The sequence below is a fragment of the Branchiostoma belcheri genome, unplaced genomic scaffold (genome assembly GCF_001625305.1).
Source record: "Branchiostoma belcheri isolate BF01 breed outbred unplaced genomic scaffold, Haploidv18h27 scaffold18, whole genome shotgun sequence".
Lineage (NCBI taxonomy): Eukaryota > Metazoa > Chordata > Leptocardii > Amphioxiformes > Branchiostomatidae > Branchiostoma > Branchiostoma belcheri.
Genome location: NW_017803268.1, coordinates 2,293,402 through 2,313,875, shown reverse-complemented (window position 1 = coordinate 2,313,875; position 20,474 = coordinate 2,293,402). Strand labels below are relative to the sequence as shown.

Here is a 20,474-nt window from a genome sequence, read left to right as displayed (position 1 = left end):
GTAATAATATTTCAGGATTTTCAATATTATAACCCCTGGTATTACTGCATTACGCATCTGCCATTCTGTAGCATATACAAAGCAAAAATAAGCAAAAAAACAAACAAAAAACACCTGTTATCTGGTGAAAGTGAAAAAGTTTGATTTGAAGTTCAATCAATCCACTGCACATGTGCAGTGTGTGTTTATAAACTATTATTTATGAAATAATAAATGCACTTCTATTTAGACATAGTACACGTGCATGTATTGGCAGTTGATTTTCCCAAAAGCATTGCATCTACTACCTTGACTCGCAAAACTTTAACCAGCACAAAATTAAACTTTTGTGTCTCCTAACTGTTTCACGGGGTCTAACTCGGCCATGCTAAAATTTCCTTGGCGGTATGTTGGCTAGCACTACTACCTGGAGCCCTGTGTAGGCCCTGGAAACAGTCCGGCATCCAGGCTACATACATGTAGTTGGAAGCTTCTTTTCGGAAAATACTAAAAAAAAAAAAATGGGATGAACACAGTACGTCCTTCGCTGAAATATGGTGACGAGCTGCTTGGCCACCTTGGCGATGTCATACGCATACTGTATAACCTGCGGCTACTCAACTAGAAGCTTCTTTATGGGAAGAAACTGCCAGAAATGGGATAAAAACAACATGTCCTTTACTGAAATATGGTGACCAGTTGCTTGGTTGCTTGGCTGCCTTGACGATTTCGTATGCGCACTCATATGTATAACCTGCTAGAAGCTTCTTTTGGGGAAGAAACTGCCAGAAATGTGATAAAAACAGTATGTCCATCACTGAAATATGGTGACGAGCTGCTTTGCTGCCTTGGCGATGTCGTATGCACACTGTATAACCTGCTAAAAGCTTCTTTTGGGGAAAAAAATACCAAAGATGGGATAAATACGGTACGTCCTTCACTGAAATATGGTGACGAGCTGCTTGGCCGCCTTAGCGATGTCGTACGCACACTGTATAACCTGCTGAGTCAGCAGCTGCATGTCCACGTCGCCCTCCGGCTCCGTCGGCACCGTGTGGTGGCACTGCACCTGCAGCCGCTGGGCGCTGCTCGTCAGCAGCTGCAGCGACAAGCGGATCGTCTCCGAGCGCGGCTTCTCCGGGAAGAGCGCCGCCATCTCCTTCACGGCGGTGAGGATCTTCTCGGAGCAGGCGATGAAGCTGTCATGCTTGCTCTCCTGCGCCGACCGCAGGAGCTCCTGGATGTTTTTCGTGATCTGTTCCGTTTTGCGGACGACGTCGTCCTGGGAGGGTAGTGACGTCGGTTCAGCTCCTGGTGGGTTCACTTCTGTGGGGAGGGGGGTGGAGGGAAATCAAAATTGTCAGCTTTAATTGATATATTAGTTTTAAGATAGTCATAATACAAATGTGTACAAAGATGTTTGAACATTCCCTTTTGTTGAAAATACCATATTGTTGAGTATAAGGTATCGAATTAAACAAATTACAAGATATCAGATTAAAAATTGAACAAAAGTTGTACAGCAAGTCCAGATTCAAATTTGACTAAGATGTAAGCAAGATGTCAACAATATGTTTCTCGTGAGGGACAATGATCATCTGAGAAGAGGGAATTGTTCTCTTTGATAGAAATACATGTTGTACATGTCTAAAAAAAGTACTTTCTAACAGTAACACACACACACACTTTTAGCAGAGATAAAAAAAAATACTTCCATCAGCAACTACTGGTATGATGCAATTTCTCAACACTAAAATGCCCTGCAAAACAAATTCAACAAAAAATGTACATCTACAAAACAAAGCAAAAAGAGTCGAGGACAGTTTGACACGAGTGAGGAAGACGTTAATCTATCAGTTCAAAGAAAAAGTTACGCTCACCCCCACAGACATCGAAAGAGAAGGAAAGGAAAGGAAACCAAGCAGCACAGCTAAAAAGTGAACTCAACCCTCACGGAAGCTGAAAAAGCAGCAAAACAACACAGAGTTACAGATATGAAGGAGAAAGGCACCCCACCTACGGTTGGCATGCACTTCTGACAGAATTCTGGGGAGAAATTTGATTAGATGTTTTAGGTAAAAGGATTTCACTATTCTACACTTTGTAATCTGGCTACTACATTGTATGTAATGTGTCTTCTAAAGGAAAAGGAATGGTAATTTGTTGTTGGAATTTTCAGGAGAGTCTAGTCTTAGTTTAGTACAGACAAACTCGAAGCCAATGTTAGGAGCAGTTTGAAAAAAACAGTGTAAGATTTTTCCTACCTTCGACATGCAGCTATGTTTTTAGTAAGCCTGAATGGGATGGAAAAGGCCAAAAGACAGTGACAGTTTTTGGTTAGAACATCGATCGACGTATCGTCAAGACAAAATGTACAGAGACACATGATTTTGGCATGCGAGAAACGGGGGGGCACACGGTGGGGGGGTACAGGTATGTACCTTTCCTTTCCTCCCCGCCTTCCTTGTCTGAGGGGGTGGGGTCTTGCCCCAGGGGGTCGGGAGTTTCTCCCTCGCCCCCTCCCTCCACACCTTGCTGCCTTTCCTGCTCGTCCTGAGGGTTATTATCGTAATCGCTTGCGGCGTCGCTAGCCTGTTTGTCCTTACTGTCATCCTGTGGCCCCGCCCCTGCCACGCCCATGTCTCTCTGGATGCTGGACGGCATCCCGGCTACAAGGTCCTCTGTGGACGGCAGCTTACCTGGGAGAACAATGGGGTTACATCCAAATGTACCTGGTCTGTTTAAACAACAGGGTTACATCCAAATGTAAGAAACAGGTTGAAGCCACAGTGGCTGCCACTTTTGGCATTTTTTCTTGAGTTTCTTCATAAGTTTGCAATAAACAATTATAAAAGCATAATATACTTTTATCCAATGCAAGGAAAGACCAGCTTAGTCTTGTCATGTCAACTTCCAAGCCAGATGAACCTTCATGCTAACAAAATTTACCTCACAGTAAAGAAAAAAAAGGGCAATTTCAAGGGGTATAGTAAGTTAAACTTACGATGCATGCATGAGCTAGTGATTTTGAACAATATAAATAAAACAATATAAAGGACCAATTGTAAACCCTTCCCAATTTTCTGACAGAAACAAAGCCATCTATCTTCTGGCCTTACCCATTTCCTTCCATGCGCTGAGCTCTTTAGGAGCAGCTCTGGTTTCAAACATGGAGATGGGTCTGTCCCTGCCTGACCTGGAGGAGGAGGAGTTGTTGTTCTCTGTGTTCCCCTCCTGCTTGTTAGCCGTGGCCTGGGCTGAAGCTACTTGTGTCCGCAGGTTAGCGTTTTCCTAAAGATGTGGAAATCATAGCAGAAATTCTAATCAATTGTTCACATTTGAAGTATGAAATGTGCTCCTGCAACCTACCCTGAATGCCAGACTGTTTCCAGGGCCTACACAGCTAAGCCACTGTTTCTTTTTAACAGATATGTTTAGCCCTAATGTTTTATCGATTTAATTCTAGTTACCCTAGTATTTCTTATATCTAATTCTTTTATTGTAACTTGATCAACAATGTACTTATGTATGTGTCTATTGTGTATATTTGTGTATGATGTCGCAATATCAGCTATCAGCTGCCTGGCGGCAACATTGTATTGCCATGTTGCAATTTCAAATAAATAAGTAAATAAAGGGCCTACACAGGCCAGTTCCTTAGCTCCAGGGCCAACATGCCCCCAAGGAAATTTCACCACAGACACTCTAAGTCAGGGCTGTATTTGGTAAAGTTTCCTTGGGGGCATGTTGGCCTTGTAGCCAAGGAACTGGCCTGTGTAGACCCTGGCAACAGTCTGGCATCCAGGCTACTGCTACCCACCTCCATGTGTTTCTGGATCGTGGACTAATGGCAGTAATGCTACTGTTTTTGTTATGGGATCTTTCACATACAAAATTCCCCCACAATGGTTGAGTCTGAAACAATGGTTGCCCCACCCACCTGCATGAGTTTCTGGACCATGGACTGCAGCAGGCTGATCTCCTGCTGTTGCTGCTGCTTCAGCTGCATCAGCTGCTGCACCCGCGCATCTGACGCAGCCAGCGCCTTCTTCACCTGCAGGTACTCCTCCAGGGTGATCGGCCCGTCAGAAAGGTCAGACGAGGCCATGCTCTCTGCCCTTTGACCTTTAGGGTAGAAACAGTCAATAGTAAGCTACAGAAACAAAATCTACACTTTTTTTTAAATACCTTAAACACTAAATTCTGTTGTGTCTGAAATTTGCAGCAAAAAACAATGAAACTTTTGTCAAATTTCATCTAAAATGATAATTTGTTCAAGGTCAACACACATATATTTCACCTTTGGCACTGAAGCATTATATTTTTTTATTAACAGCCGAAACTACATGTATGACAAAGTACATATATTCAATATTTTTGGTCAAAACAGATGCTAAACATTAAAGGTTGAATGGACACCACCCAGTCTCAACAGTATACATGTAACTTGGTAACAAAACCTTCAATACAATGACTTAAATAAAAGAGAAAACAGTATAAACCTGTGCCCACACATAAAATCAAAGCAGTCCTATCACAGCATACTGCTCTCTCTGTCATAGCGGCCATCATTCTGTAGTTGTGTAGACTCATCTGAACCAGACATCTAACAGTTATCACTGCTGAACTTAAATACTGCCAAGTCAAAACACAATGGTGCCTGATACAGTCTAGTTTCAGTAAATAAGATGTTTGAGTTGGCAGACTAACACTACATGCATGCCAGTGTCATTTTTAAGGGGTAAGTGAGAAAACTTGTACTTTTCACCACTGCTGACTTCCTATATCACACAGAAGTGCAGTTAGAACAGGAGTCAGAATACATGTTCTTGTGTACAGTTTAAAGAGTCACAGTTCAAAACATATACAGATGATTTTTTGCAATCTGTACATCCATCCATCCATCCATCCATGCATTCATTCATTCATGCATCCATCCATCCATCTGTCACATCCACATTCAACCATATTTTCTTTAATAAAAAGAAGGATTGAAGCTGATACACATGACCTACAATTGAAGCAGAGAAGCTTTCAGACGGCATCCACCATCTGACCAAGAGGTTAACAGATTAACACAGGTAACATGACTAGTAGATGAAGGCTTTGTATATGGGGGGGGGTAGTTGGTGGCAGCCTTGGTCACGGTTTAAGGATTAGGAGAGGGTGTCCGTCACCACATTTAATTAATAAAATTTCAGAGTCTGAAGGACATTCTCACTTCTAAATATCCTACTAAAATCTCTGGAGGTTTGGGGTCAGACAGCCTCTGGGTCCTTGGCTACCTACTTCACTGATTGCCAGGATAGTCCCATGGATGCCAGGTCAAATTGTTACTTGTCACTAATGAATTTTCACTAAAATCTCAAAGATCTGAAGGACGCTGTCGTACCTTTTGGGTCAGACAGCCTCTGGTTCTCTAGGTCGTCCTCGTCAGATGCCACGCTGTCGTAGACCGGCTCCTCATCGCTGAAGCCGCTCATCCGCCCCAGAGCCATCGCCATCTCCTCCCGCGTCATCGGCGCGTCAGACACAGAACCATGCTTTTACGGGAAAGAGATATGGATCATTTTCAAAACTATAATGACAAACACAAATATACACTAGGATGAAGCCATTTGTAAAGCAAATGCATGATGTTTACCTTCACATATGGTCCGCTCTGTTAATTGTTACTCAAACACATTCATATATATGGTGATGGGAGTCTAAATCCCTCCTGCTATAAAATTGCAACGTTACTAGTGACCATGGTGACAGACGTCTGGTACAGGTCATTGACCTTATTTGTTTGGAGAAGAAGATGAAACAGAGCAAAAACAATATGTTCCGTAAACATAATTACTGTAAATTACACTTTTCCAAGTGGCCTCTTCATGCAAAAACAAAACACCTTGAATATGTGTTCTGTATTTCTATTGTACTGCAGAATTGTTCCCACCATAAATGTGAATGCATTTACAGTAGACTACCCGCCACCTATTACTGCAACTGATTCCCATAGTACTCTGAATCCCAACACAATTACAAGATTTAGTGAAAAATAATTTGAAAATGGTTAGTGAGAAGTGGCCTAGGACAGTGAGAGGTGGCTTAGGAAAATCATCAAACTGAGTGTGGAAGGCCAAAATCCAGAGGGGCATCCAAGGAAGAGATGGATCGACATTCATGTAAGGGAGAACTTGTGCCATCTCAACCTATACAGTGTGAATCAATTATAGGATAGAGGCAAATGGCGGGCTGCCATCAAGCCTCAGCATCAGTGTGCAAGCATGTGTAACCCCTGGGAGATGGGGAACAACTGACAATAAATTGGATAACAAGTGAGTGACCATGTGAGTTACACACAGGCATACAATGCAGATTATTCTCCACAGTTATGATTATTACCTCTGGGGGAGGAAACATCCTTCCACGGAAGGGTTTTGTGAGAGATTTAGATTTTCATGTTCGCAGCTGTTTCTCGCGTTTGGGTGGACAGATTTTTTTGGGACTCGGTGTATGTTTTGCTATTGGGCTGTAGGTGATGCACGTTCTTTTGTTTTTATTGTATAATGTGTTTTCGGGCATGAAAATGGTGCCTTTTGGTGGCCCCAGAACACCCCTTTGAGCGTGAAAATGGTCGCGACCGTTGACCTTTGACGTGTTTAAGATATTCTCGGTCTGGTCCACGTATATGACCCCTCGCACAGAGGGGTGTCTAGTCTCGATAAATTCTTTGTTTAAAACCCTAGTCCTGCGGCGCGCAACAATTATTGTTGTGCACAAAATTCAACACCATCAACTACATGTATACATAACAAACAACATATAAAAATATACAATAAAAAGGCCGGAGGTATAAAATCTAAGATTTTACTTTTCCTAATGAATTCTTTCATCAGTGACAACTTTGGAAGGATAAGGATACTAACCTCCAAATTTTCGATGGCTATCAGTCCATCTTGTTCACGGAGTGGCCTAATCTCGCGAGAGCGCGAGACTAGGCCCGAGACTTGCATCGGTCTGTCGGGTCCCACCCCCCGTCGCCTCCCTCCGAAGTAAGAGTAAGTAAGTCTTGGGGAGCTCCCAACCCAACGGGGGGTGGGACCCGACAGACCGATGCAAGTCTCGGGCCTAGTCTTGCGCTCTCGCGAGATTAGGCCACTCCGTGAACAAGATGGACTGATAGCCATCGAAAATTTGGAGGTTAGTATCCTTATCCTTCCAAAGTTGTCACTGATGAAAGAATTCATTAGGAACTGTATCTATACGTGACAAATGAATCTCTTCAACGATAAGATTTTACTTGTTAATAATTACAACCATTACCTGTCCGCCCGGCTGTTGTCTCCTGCGTGCGTCGATCAGGATGTCGATAATGAGCGTGGCGAACTCGCGAGCGTTGAACCTGGCCAGCTTCTGCCGGCCCTGGTTCCTGGTGGAGGAGAACTCTGGGTTGACAGGTAAGAACGGCACCACGGTCCGGTCCATCACTAATGCACTGTGGTTCTGGGGGGAGGTAAAAATACAGGTACAATTTTTACTACAAATAACGATTACTTATCACGAATCAAAAGCAAAGTTGGAACACTATAGCATCTGTCAATTGTAACCTGTTCTTTGTTATATCCTGTCTAAATTTTACATCTTTCCTTATGACCTCAATGAAAAAGTGGCCAACATTTCATACATAAACAAAGGCTCAAATAAATACTAACTGTTGCATTTTTGAGAAACTTGAAAACTGTCAGAGCAGTTGAATATAGCATGATTGTTTTCCAAAGAAACATTTCTTTTTATTGCAAGAAACAGGGCAAAACAACTTTGTGCTGAATGCCATCCATGATACAATTTGCTTCAGTAAAGGAACTGTTGGGTGAGTTGATGAAGGTTAGACATCCAGGCAATAAGATACACCAAAAAACAGTTGCTCAAGGAACTGGATATGATTTTGGAATTGGTGATGACCTGTAGGAACTGTTGGGTGGTTAACCAGTTAACATACCTGTGTTGTGAGCCAGACGGCGTCCATCTCTCGTCTGTCCACCTCGTCGTACACGTCCATCGCCAGCTCCTCAAACTGACGGTTACTCAGAGCCTGGAGCTTCTTACGCGCCTGTTTAGCCAACTCCGACCTGACAACACAAGAAAGAGAAACTTGACTATCATTTTTTTCACCAACATTTTGACTCTAATCCATAGCAGGAATAGCTTGGATGCCAGACCCCAGCTCAACACAATACTTCCTTCAGCTGGAAGAAGCCCCAACCCCAAAGTTAGCACCTGGGAGTCTAACTTATCTCTCCAGTTCGAGTCTATCTGAGGGGGAGTCTATGGTAAAATTTTCAGAGCTGAGGAGCCAACTTGTATGCTGCCCCTGGCAACAGTCTGGCACCCAGGTTATAGCATGGAAAGTTCTGCTTTGCTTTAAAAAAAAAAGCTCAAACTGATTTCCTACAAGCCTAGATGCTAGAAATGAAGTTTCTTTAGTGATAAGAAAACAGAAAGAATGAAAAAATTATGGCTCTAGCTTCTGTTTCAAAAAACTTTGGGGCAAGTTTATTTGTAGCAGATTCAAATTTCTCCAATTCAAATACCTTTGCCAAGTCCAAGTCAGCCGGATGCTATACATTTGTATATTACCTGTTTGTATAAAACTTAACAAACATATAGCCAAAACCAATGGAGCATAACCTTCAAGTCATCTTGGCATAAGTACTGGACTCACCTGTCCAAACTGCTGTCTGCCATCTCAGGTATGATGAAGTGCTGTCCGCTCAGGTGATCAGGTTTCCTGCCACACAGGTAGTAGATCAGCCTGTCCGTCAGCTCAAACTGACAGGCCATCAGCCGCTCGTACAGGTCCGTAAACCCTGCCTCTTTAGCACACTGGATCGGGGTCTTACTGTTGATGTCCAGGGCACCGGGGTCTGCACCGTGCACAATTAGCAGCTCCACCTACCAGAAATAGATGGCACTGCAGATTAATAGTTTGGTACAAATGTTGATAGGGATAGACGGTGATGTATCACAAGGTACATGTAGGTACTCTAGGTGGCAGTTGTGCAAAAATGAAACAAAATGCACACGGGACAATGGAATTAAACTTATTGGCTTCAAAAATGACTCTGGAAAACTCTCCAAGCGCCCTCAAAGCAGTCTACAACTAAATAGAGTATGGTTGACAAGGATAAAAACACATTACCTTGTACTAGAATAATGAACCTGTGTTATACTTCAGATTAGTTGAGCTTTTAATAGTTTTATGTTCTATTTTAGAAAGAACATAACTTCACAAAAGCCTTCCATTTGGCTGCCTCCCTCACAGACCATATCAATCTAATAGGATTTGAAAAATGATAAAATTTCGAAAACTGTGGATTTCTAACCTGCCCAGTCTGTCCAGCAGACGCTGCCACGTGCAGGGGCGTGGCTCCCCTCTCCGGGTGGAAGAAGTTGACATCAGCTCCCAGAGACAGCAGCCGCAGGCTGGTCTCCAGACTACCTGTCCGCACACTGGAGTGGAGCTGCTTACTCAGGTCCTGCACAACAACAACAATACTTATTCTAAATCTTAGTCAACATAATACATTGTCATCATTTTTGATGATTCTTGGAAGACATGTTAGAAAATGATTCCAAGTAATACAGGGATAAAACAGTGCGCAGTTGAGGCCCTGGACATCATCAAGTCAAAGTAAGTTTTTTAAAACACTCTATACTAGTATATTCAGCTGAAACACTAGTATTGAAGTTTTTTAAAAAGATATGTCAGAAAATGATCCCATATAACACAAAGATAATCTTCGCAGGGTGATACTAGAGATGAGATAAGGCATGGGTCCTTAAAGTTTCCCAGATTACTTTTAATCTCAATGGTTTTCTTTGCCAGAGGACTTACCAGTATATGCTCATAATCTGCAATTTGTAAGGTAACAGCTAGGGGGATTGCCTTAGTTTATTATGGTAAAGAATCATCTGAAAAGTATCTGTGTGATTCTGTGGAATTTTTCCAATCATTTATCTCAAAATTCTTCATGTTTCAAGAACTAACAGACATACAGGGAAAACTTAAGCATAACCTCCTTTGGGAATGTTACATGATGTAAAAAAATGTCTTGTTTACCTGCATGGTGGAGTCATCATCCTCCCTGCAGGGTAGCCTGTGTACGAAGGCCAGGTACTGGTACTTCGCCTTGGTGAAGTCAGCCTTGGTACTCAGGGAGTCGTTAGGGGAGGGTTTCCTCTTCGTACTCCTGGCCATGGCTGGGTCTGGGGAAAGTTTAACATATCTTCATTGTTTTACAAATGTTGGCAGATTTACCTCCTCTATTACCTTACATCATTTGAAATGCAAATGAAATTTTAAATCCCAAGTGAAACCCATCTTCTACAATGTATGTCCATTATGACCCTACCCCTTACCCAGTAATGAACAGTCCCCTATACAACAACCCCCTTACCCAGTCATGAATGTTCCCATATGGAGTTGGCTCCACTGGTGACTAGCTGCTGCACCATGGTGAGGAGGCTGGTGGCCCAGTTGTACCCTCCCATACCTAGTAATGAACAGTCCCCTTACACATCAGCCTCCCTTACCCAGTAATGAACAGTCCCCTGCACAACAACCCCCTTACCCAGTAATGAATGTTCCCATATGGAGTTGGCTCCGCTGGTGACTAGCTGCTGCACCATGGTGAGGAGGCTGGTGGCCCAGTTGTACCCAACCTTACCCAGTAATGAACAGTCCATTACACAACACCCTCCCTTATCCAGCAATGAACAGTCCCCCTACACAACAACCCCCTTACCCAATAATGAATGTTCCCATATGGAGTTGGCTCCACTGGTGACTAGCTGCTGCACCATGGTGAGGAGGCTGGTGAACCCACCCATACCCAGTAATGAACAGTCCCCCACACAACACCCCCCTTACCCAGTAATGAATGTTCCCATATGGAGTTGGCTCCACTGGTGACTAGCTGCTGCACCATGGTGAGGAGGCTGGTGAACCTACCCATACCCAATAATGAACAGTCCCTCACACAACACCCTCCCTTACCCAGTAATGAACAGTCCCCTACACAACCCCCCCTTACCCAGTAATGAATGTTCCCATATGGAGTTGGCTCCGCTGGTGACTAGCTGCTGCACCATGGTGAGGAGGCTGGTGGCCCAGTTGCTATGCTGTAGAGACCGCACCTGTGAGCATACGTCACAGTCAAGGGTGTCAGATGCATAACGGACATGATACAATCACAGTTTCTGCCTTTGTTGATAGACTTTTCTATTTCTGTTGCCTGAAATATCACTCCAAAGTCATGAACGCACATTCTGATATGCTTATGTGCTTTATGATCTATATTGAGTATATTCTACTTCAGTATGCAAAATAATTCAGACATTTTTGTATTACAAATTCAATGCAAAACAATTGTTTACTTCAGTTTTTTTGATAATTTTCTCTTCCTGATACTCTTAGTCATTAAGATCATACTAGTAATGGGATGACTCAATACTTTTTTAAAAACATCATTTGAACATCATGTAGTAAACACTGAACCTTTGCATCCTTTAGACTTGAAAGCTATGATTCACAACTGAATGACTTGCTTAAACTTTAAAAACAAAGTCCAACATTTTGGCGTTTAAGTTAGAGCCACTTTCAGTAGATTCACTGCCCACTACAGCTCTGACGTTCCTTGCACATGGTCCATGTCATGTGGGTGCGCCTCCTGCATGGCATTATGACCTCACTAGTGTTGCCACACAGTTTTTAACCATTGATATTTTTGTAAATAATGTATAACATGTGTATATACCTTGAAATTGCATTGTATAGTTTTTTATGTTTAATGTATTATACTTGATGTTGATGTACAATATTTGATGTTAATGTTGTTTATTACTGCAATTTAATAATGTAATCTGTTTTTCTTTCTGTACGTTGTGCTTGGGAGGACAACTTGTAAAGGTGTCAATGCACCTGTTTTGTCCTCCCTTCCACTTGTATATCTTGTGGTGAATTCAAATAAACAAACAAAGTGATTTGAGTGTACAGCTGGTGTACCCAGCTGGAAAAGTATCATGTATGACAGATGGATCATCACACATGAAATGTGAGCAATTACAACTGGGCACATGTGTGTACTGGCCTGCTGGGTATATATTTATAAATAAAAAAAGAACTTGCCACACCCAAGTTCTGTTCAGCATTAGATATAGAAATTTGTAAATTGCAGAACTTCATTCTGGCTGAACTGATGATTTTGCTTGTTTTATAGCCTTGAACGTTTGGTATTAAATTTAAAGTCAGGTTCTTTGTCATTTTAGAATTTATGAGCAGTTTGTAAAGTACAGAAATGTACCACATGTAACGTTACATGTAGTATATTTCTGTACAAATGTAGCGCTGAAATTATGTAATAACAAATCAGTATACACATCTTTTTGGTAGCATACACCAAATTCTCAATATGTTGATACTGTGAATCTTTGTGGAAAGAAGGCAAATTTCACATTGTAAGTAATAAGAGACAAAAATATACAAACATACTTTAAATTATAGGGAAAGAAAAGAAAAGCATAGAATTGAAGAAAACTGTGACTGTGTGATGTTTTGTGTGTGCACAGGACAATAAGTGCAAAGAACAAGACATGTGAGTTAGTGTGATAGTAATATTTACATATTGATTAAAGTGTGCTATTATTATGCAGATTTAGAAATTAAAGTAGGATGTAAACAACAACACAAGGCGTCCTCACCTGTGATATGTGCCTACCCAAGCTCCTGTGCACACTACAACAGTCGTCACACAGTAACACCCCGCGGTTGATACTCGCCCACCCCGGCTCTGCCGTACCACAGTCCCCGCAAACCTCGTTAGCCATCCGCCGGTTCATTCTCGCTGTCATCTTCGACTCAAAATCGTGCTTGAAAGTGTAGGAAAACGTTAGAATGAAGCCATTACTAGCGGATCTGTGTCAACGCCTGATACGCCCTGGTCTAGTTTACTTCCGTCAAAAATAGCCCTGCCGAGAGAGGGGAGGGGGGCACAGAGTTGTGCTTCGATTCCCTCTCAAGCCACGGCTGGAAGTCAAGTGTTCCGCAGGTTATCCGTTTCTGTGGAGTGTCAAAAACATCCCCGTTCCTGTTCCTGTCGTGCAAAAGCTCAAATCTACGCAGAAATCGAGATGGGAAGATGGACCAAATTTGGCAAAATGGAGGATCTCCAGATCCCGGAAGTCACCGTAAACCACAAGCAAACGCAATGACCTACTTTCTTTGAAATAAATATTTATCAAACGTATATGATCAACTTAGCAAACGAATTGGTATAATGAAATTAATATCAACTTTAATACTTGCTTGGGTGATTATTTACTAATAATACGAATTTAAAGCCACCATTTGTAGTTTTATTTTGTGATGGTTACGTTTAGCCGCGGTATAGGAATTTCCCGGAAGAGGTTTTCATTTCAATAACCCCATGACGTCATGAGGTCACCCCAGCATGCTGAATGTTTGAAGCGGCAGGAAGGTTTGAAAGGCAGCGGCTTGTGAAAATTGGCGGCGCCTAGGGCCCTTTTCCTGCACCACTGGCCAACAAAACTGTCCAGACCCTCGGAGGGAGGTCCGAACAAGATCACAGCGCTTTCAAAACGTCGTGGTCCATCAAAGTCTTTGAAAGAATCGAGCGGGAGCTACGACCGTTTCGCGAGTACAAGAGGAGGAGGCGCTGATTTTTGTTTTGTACCGAATTTGGCGATTTTTCACCCTCGGATGTTTGTTGTGGTGGAAAGACCCAGCGAGCCATGAGTGTTCTGGAAATTCGCTGAGTGGATCAAGAGGATATATCATTCGAACAGGAAGATTTTGCCATGTTCCCCTTCCGTACTTTCCCCGTGATTTGAGGCGGAGCAGGGAGTGTTGTTGTGCCGACCGGGAACCCATGTGATAGCGGGCCAGTGTGACCACTGCCTACGGACGTTACAAAAAAACGGATGTTTCCACTGTAAAACAACCTCGGGAAAGATTTTCTAAAGGGCTGTAAAGATGGAACCCATGAGGAAACAGATAAACCACAGTCTGGATGATCAGAAAAAGGTGAGTTTTCTATAGTTTTCTTGGTAAAATGACAACATTTTGATACTAACGGTCCGCGCTCCTTTGCAGTGCCGACATACAGGGGTAGCCCATTCATTTCAAAGTGAGCGATTTTTTCTTGGTCTCGCTGAGTCATATATTGATTTCTTTATTTTGCACGTCACGTATCATCCCATACAGTCACATGCGCAACTTTCTTCTTTCTTGTTCAGGGTAAGGGCCTCAGCTGTCAAAAATTCAAACCACCGAAACCCTGCAGCGCAAATCCCTAGAGTAACGACAAGTCCAAAAACACACCACAGCCCCCTCCATTGTTGATCTTTGTTTTCGCTAATTAAGTCATTGTTTAGAGACGTTGGGATGTTTTCTTTGGGTGCCTTTCACACACTTTTGAATGTGAACGAGCCCTATAAGATAAAGAGATTACTACGTGGCATTATACAGGTCTCTGCAGCAAGTGCATAGCATGTTGTTTTTTGACATAATGATATGCATAGATATACACAACCTTTTACGAAATTGATATCTTAACCGTACAGATTATTCTATTATAATTTTCTTTGTAAACCAACATAAATGACCAACATGTCTTTCTCAAATTTCATCATCCCCTTGTTGATATAATCCGTTTATTCCGGATGTAGAGTCTAGCTTTTGTTTTAGGCACTGCTTTGATTGACAGTTGATGATATAAAGCCCACTGAGCAGGAACAATGTGCCTGATCTTTGAATTTTCCACTCCACTGGTTCTGTCCTCCTAAAACCCAAAAGCAGTTGTCCCCATAAATTGCTGACTGCGGCTCAATCAATGTTCTTTTGAAGCAGAAATTGTAGGTTGAGGGATGTCTTGGTGTGCTGACTCTAGCAATCTCAGTCGTCACAATATATTCTGTGATTTCAAGTACAGTTAAAACATATGTCTTGATCTTTTTGTAGCCTTTGCTTAATTCTGCCATTAAAAATAACCCTTTAGTCTTTTTCAGTGATTTGTACTCCTGCCCATTGCAGGTTCTTGTATTAATATTGTTTCATTGTCAATTTGATTGATCTTTATTGATTCAGTGAATGTCAACAGTCCATAAAAATTATCTATGAATATTTTATTGGGAATATTCCCATGTCACTGCAGTACCTTGACTCATTAATATGCAAATGACAACCTGTGCCTTTGCAGGGTCACTATTACATGCTCGATAATCTTCAAGCAGATGTTGGGAGGCCATTGTAACATTTTCTGTCTGCATGCCCCTCTCAATGGGACAAACATGAAATTTTAAGAGCTTGCCCCCAACATCTGCTTGGAGACGGTACCAGTAAGTGCGTTTTAATGGCATCTGCGGATTGGCAAGTGTGGCCGTTACACTTGGTGCGCAAAATGCCAGCCAATGTTTTCCTACTAGCATGTTCGTGCCATGTTGCTCTGTCCCCCCAGTATTTTAATGGGTTTGCAGTAGCAGGGACATCTATGTCACATATCTGGGACATCCCCCTCAGGCCCTGGACCTGCGCCAAAAACTCATCACCCTAGGATGATCCCTATCACATGGTGTCACAACTCTCCCGTTGACATCATCTACCTAACCCCCCCTTCCCATATATGTATATCTGAGCCGTTATATATAGTGTTTACATGTTGTAAGTAGGGTGGATGTCCCGCTAAGAGGGTGGGACTAGGCTCCCTCTTTGATATTTTGAAGTGATATTCCAGCTATCCGCCCTCCCACAGGGCCGGCACGAGTCTTTAGTTGTCTAAGAAGTGCGAAGCATTTCTCCTGGTCACCTTAGTACTCTGTACCGCCCTATATGGAGAACATGCAAGCTGCACCAGTCATGTAGTAGGGCGTGTAAGCTCGTCTTTCCTCATCGTGACTCTTACGTGCCCCGAGGCTATCACATCAACAGTGCTAGAATTTCAAGTGCACGCTAATGCCATTTTTGGAAGGCCTCCAGTGCTGGATCTCTGCCACCAGCGATTGCTTTCAAGTATGTTATTGTACCAATTTGATGCCAGTTTCTGTCTCGGAATCAAATTTGCCTGGCAGCTTTATCGAATCTGGGTCCGTGTAACTAATTTTTCAATGTCCACACTGACAGCTTTGATGGAGTTTGGAGGAACGGTTTTTTGTCTGGTGGGATAACCTGTGACGAGTTGGGTGCTGACGTTATCCAGCGAAGTTTCCATTTGGAGCGAGCGCTGTCCAGACTGTCAAAAGGACGACAGCTGAGAATGCCCCCCCTCCCAATCAGTGCTCATCAGTGTGTGTCATGGGGGGTCATTAACAGCTGGTCCCTGGCTTCTCCCAATAAAACATCTGCTACTTTGGGGGTCCCCTTCTGGTGGCCAGTGGACCAGCGATGTCCCCATTCATGCCTTACTCCTGTTACAGGAAGAATGAAAAGGGGGATGGGCAAACCTACAGTCCAAGAATATCCCACCTGTATCGTAATCTTATCTGCTTGTGTTGAGGCACCCCTAAAAGAACAAAATGTGGAAATTTGACTTGGAAATACAGTATAACCTTATGAGACATACCTGTACAGTAAGCACTTGGAAGAAAGATGGATACAGATAAAAAAGACACCCTCTCAACTCAGTTTAATGGTAAGATAGATGAAAGATTCTGAAGAACTGTCTTTAAAAACTTAGGATGTACCTTTGAAACAAGAAGGGTACCTGCATGAAATAGTCCTATCAATGCTTTGCGCTAAATTCAAGAAGGGACGGACTGCTGTGTCTTACATTAAAGTTTTGCTGCTTCACTGCAAATTATGTGAAATCAAGTAGCAGGGCCTACAAAATCTGGGAAGTTGAAACAGCTTGCCGAAGCCTTACTGAAATGTGTATGCAGGCCCCTCAGTTGTATTGACTTTCACAAGAGATATACATTACGTTGAAGAAGATACAGCGACCGGTTGTAAACTATCATCTGTACTCCTCCTTTTTACCAAGATAGATGGTGGGTCTTAATGTCTCACCACGAGCATTAAGCAGCCATTTTTCCTCAGGGTTATGTTTGACAAGTAACATCTTTATCCTGATTACTACGCAGCTCTTCAGCTAGATCAAGGAAGCCGAGGCAAGGCTTCGACGCGTGGAGTTCTTTAGTAGAAGATAAATGGGTACTTCAAGGAAAACTGGGGAAAATCCATTTTTCCTGACGGGCATTACTTCAAGAGTCACTCTTATAATAAAGTAGAGAGGGTTTGATTTGAAGACATCATAAATCAAGACTGAGTTAGAAAAGTGTATATCGTTATCATGTGAGGTAAAGTAATATTGACTCGCTTCCAGCTCGGTTTATTGGTATGATACGGATCTGTCTGATGCCAGGTTACAGTGTTGCCACCGGTAAGGCTTACCAATAAATCATTGTATAAAACGTTATCTGTCAAAAAGGGATGCAGAGCATGTATGCAAGAGACTTGGAATTGAAAAGACAGTATAATTTGTATTATCAGGCAAAGGACTGAAAGAAAAAACATAAAATGTCTTGGTTAAGGTTGTATTCACGTTATCAAGGATGACAGCCCGTCTATAGTTTTTAAATGTTTTGTTGGAAAAGATATTGAATTCTGCAACAAGCTAAATTCTTGCAGTGTTGACCAAACATCCAACAATCCAATTTATAGTACAATTTGTATTATCAGGAAAGGAACTAAAAAAAACATAGAATATTTCCGTTAAGGTTGTATTCACGTAATCATGGATGACAGCCTGTCCATAGTTTTCAAATGTTGTGTCGGAAAAGATATTGAATTCTGCAACAAGCAAAATTCTTGCAATGTTGACCAAACATCCAACAATCCAATTTATAGTACAATTTGTATTATCAGGAAAGGAACTGAAAAAAACATAGAATGTTTCGTTTAAGGTTGTATTCACGTAATCATGGTTGACAGACCGTCTATACTTTTTAAATGTTGTGCCCAAAAAGATATTGAATTCTGCAACAAGCAAAATTCTTGCAATGTTGACCAAACATCCAACAATCCAATTTATAGTACAATTTGTATTATCAGGAAAGGAACTGAAAAAAAAAACATAGAATGTCTTGGTTAAGGTTGTATTCACGTAATCATGGATGACAGCCTGTCTATAGTTTTCCAATGTTGTGTCGAAAAAGATATCGAATTCTGCAAAAAGCAAATTTCTTGCAATGTTGACCAAACATCCAACAATCCAATTTATAGTACAATTTGTATTATCAGGAAAGGAACTGAAAAAAACATAGAATGTTTCGGTTAAGGTTGTATTCACGTAATCATGGATGACAGCCCGTCTATACTTTTCAAATGTTGTGTCGGAAAAGATATTGAATTCTGCAGCAAGCAAAATTCTTGCAATGTTGACCAAACATCCAACAATCCAATTTATAGTACAATTTGTATCATCAGGAAAGGACCTTATTTAAAAAACATAGAATGTTTCGGTTAAGGTTGTATTCACGTAATCATGGATGACAGCCTGTCTATAGTTTTCAAATGTTGTGATGGAAAAGATGTTGAATTCTGCAACAAGCAAAATTCTTGCAGTGTTGACCAAACATCCAACAATCCAATTTATAGTACAATTTGTATTATTAGGAAAGGAACCAAAAAAACATAGAATGTTTCGGTTAAGGTTGTATTCACGTAATCATGGTTGACAGCCCGTCTATAGTTTTAAAATTTTGTGTCACAAAAGATATTGAATTCTGCAACAAGCAAAATTCTTGCAATGTTGACCAAACATCCAACGAAAACCGTGAAAAATCTAGTATCACACAGGCGCAGTACGTTCTTCCAATACTAAACTGGCGCTGGGAATCAGCATTCACAGGTCAACCATGTGAATATTGGTGCTAACCTCTACTGTTTTACAAATCACCCAGAAACCCAGAGTACTCACTCTATCTTGAACGGCAATTTATAACCATCTGTAACCTGAAAATGTCAAAGTGCTCTGGTGAAAAATGTTAGTAGGATGATAAATATGATGATGAACATATAGTACACATTGTACATAATACTTACTGAGCGAAGGAAATTCGAAACCAGATTGCTGTTTTGGGGACTTCTGTAATTTAGTGTAAAAAATTGATTTCTTGCCAAGGTAGTTAGTAGAAGGAGGTAGCAACCTGACCATACTCTGTATCAAGGGAGACATTCTCTCACTTCAAGTAAAAGGTGATTACCTGAAGTGGTGAGTGGGTGACCCCGTTATGAGGACAGGCTAGGCTGCAATAATGAGCACAACGTGTGTGATAAATTTGGTTTGATATAGAATAGAACAGGGCCAATATTTTACACATGCAAATATTTCTATGTTCTTTTAAACATTAATTATATAATCCCGGGCTTGCTAGAAATGAAGACAATTCACATGATTTTAATAAATTCACAACTTGTTACAATTTACATGATATATGAAAATTAAAAAGCATTACTTAAAATTAAGTAGTTTTTGCTTAGTAAATACATATTTCTTTTCCTATTATTTTGTATTGTTAAATCAAGCAATTCTTTATGTATCTGTAGCTGAAATGTCTTTATTTGAGGACTGATAATTCATGCGCTTTAGGCAGTTATTTGATATTGACAAAGGTATTACTTAGCCTGAAGAAATACACATCAAGGCAATCTGATCTGTACTATATTGGAACAAAGGTTGTGACTGGGAGTGCTTTTAGTATGGGTGTGGCTGCCGAGGAGAGCGAGTTTGAATTTTCACGAACGCCAGTTGTCGCCTTGAATAACCCGTCAGGTCCGTCCAAAGACCAGGATGTCGCTTCCGCCCCGTACTCGGAAACGCGGCGCAACGATGGATCACTCGTAATGTACAAGCAATTATTGGCTGTCCCGTTGTCGCCGGCACAGATGCCTCCTGGGAAATAGCTCTATCCCCGTTGCTACGGCTACCATATTACTCCGTCTGTGCCGTGCATGTGATTTAGTAAGCCACAGGCGTAGCCTTGAGCCCAACACGAAAATCTGGCCAGGAAAAATTAGGCCACCTAATTGCTTTTTCGTTAAATGGTGAAAATGACTTAGGGGAAACGCATCCAAGTGCGCTTGGCAAGAACGTGTAACAAAACAGTATTGAGGTGCTATTTTTCAGTTAAATGTTACTTTTACAAAAATTGGACCACCTTTTTCATTAAATGGTGAAAATGAAGTAATTACTTCGGAGAAATGCATCCCAGTGCGCTTGGCAAGAATGTGTTACAAAACAGTATTGAGGTGCTATTTTTTCAGTCAAATGTTACTTTTGCACGATTAAACAAAGGGAATAATACCGTACGGTAAACCGTCTAAAGTAGTTTGCCTCCATTGGTCTTAATTTGCTGCAGTTCTAAGTCGTAAAATCCAATTCCACTAAGTTAGCCTAACCACAACAAAATTAAGAGCCATCTTTTTCAAGTGATTA

The 20,474-nt window shown here is 41.6% G+C and overlaps 2 protein-coding genes across 7 annotated transcripts in view; one reads left to right on the top strand and one right to left on the bottom strand.

The window, feature by feature from the left end:
- Positions 1 to 757: 757 nt before the first annotated feature.
- On the bottom strand, positions 758 to 13,242 carry LOC109467428 (ARF GTPase-activating protein GIT2-like). Of its 5 annotated transcripts, none has more exons than XM_019765399.1 (12): positions 12,727 to 13,242; positions 11,061 to 11,163; positions 10,088 to 10,233; positions 9,351 to 9,503; positions 8,690 to 8,919; positions 7,967 to 8,096; positions 7,291 to 7,470; positions 5,372 to 5,522; positions 3,920 to 4,104; positions 3,099 to 3,270; positions 2,421 to 2,678; positions 761 to 1,305 (listed from the first exon to the last, which is right to left on the bottom strand). In XM_019765399.1, the coding sequence occupies exons 1-12, from the start codon at positions 12,874 to 12,876 to the stop codon at positions 917 to 919; spliced, it is 2,247 nt and encodes a 748-aa protein (XP_019620958.1). In that variant the 5' UTR covers positions 12,877 to 13,242; the 3' UTR covers positions 761 to 916. The 5 variants fall into 5 exon arrangements, with proteins under 5 accessions (XP_019620961.1, XP_019620963.1, XP_019620958.1 ...); XM_019765400.1 differs by having other exon boundaries at positions 762 to 1,305; positions 2,511 to 2,678; XM_019765401.1 differs by having other exon boundaries at positions 764 to 1,305; positions 2,586 to 2,678.
- A 220-nt stretch (positions 13,243 to 13,462) lies between these two features.
- The window catches only part of LOC109467408 (neuron navigator 2-like), a 198,234-nt gene continuing 191,222 nt past the window's right edge, over positions 13,463 to 20,474 (top strand). For both annotated transcript variants that reach the window (XM_019765359.1, XM_019765353.1), the window contains exon 1: positions 13,463 to 14,068. In XM_019765359.1, coding sequence (XP_019620918.1) covers positions 14,018 to 14,068 — 51 coding nt within the window. In that variant the 5' untranslated portion in view covers positions 13,463 to 14,017. The remainder of the gene's footprint in view (positions 14,069 to 20,474) is intronic.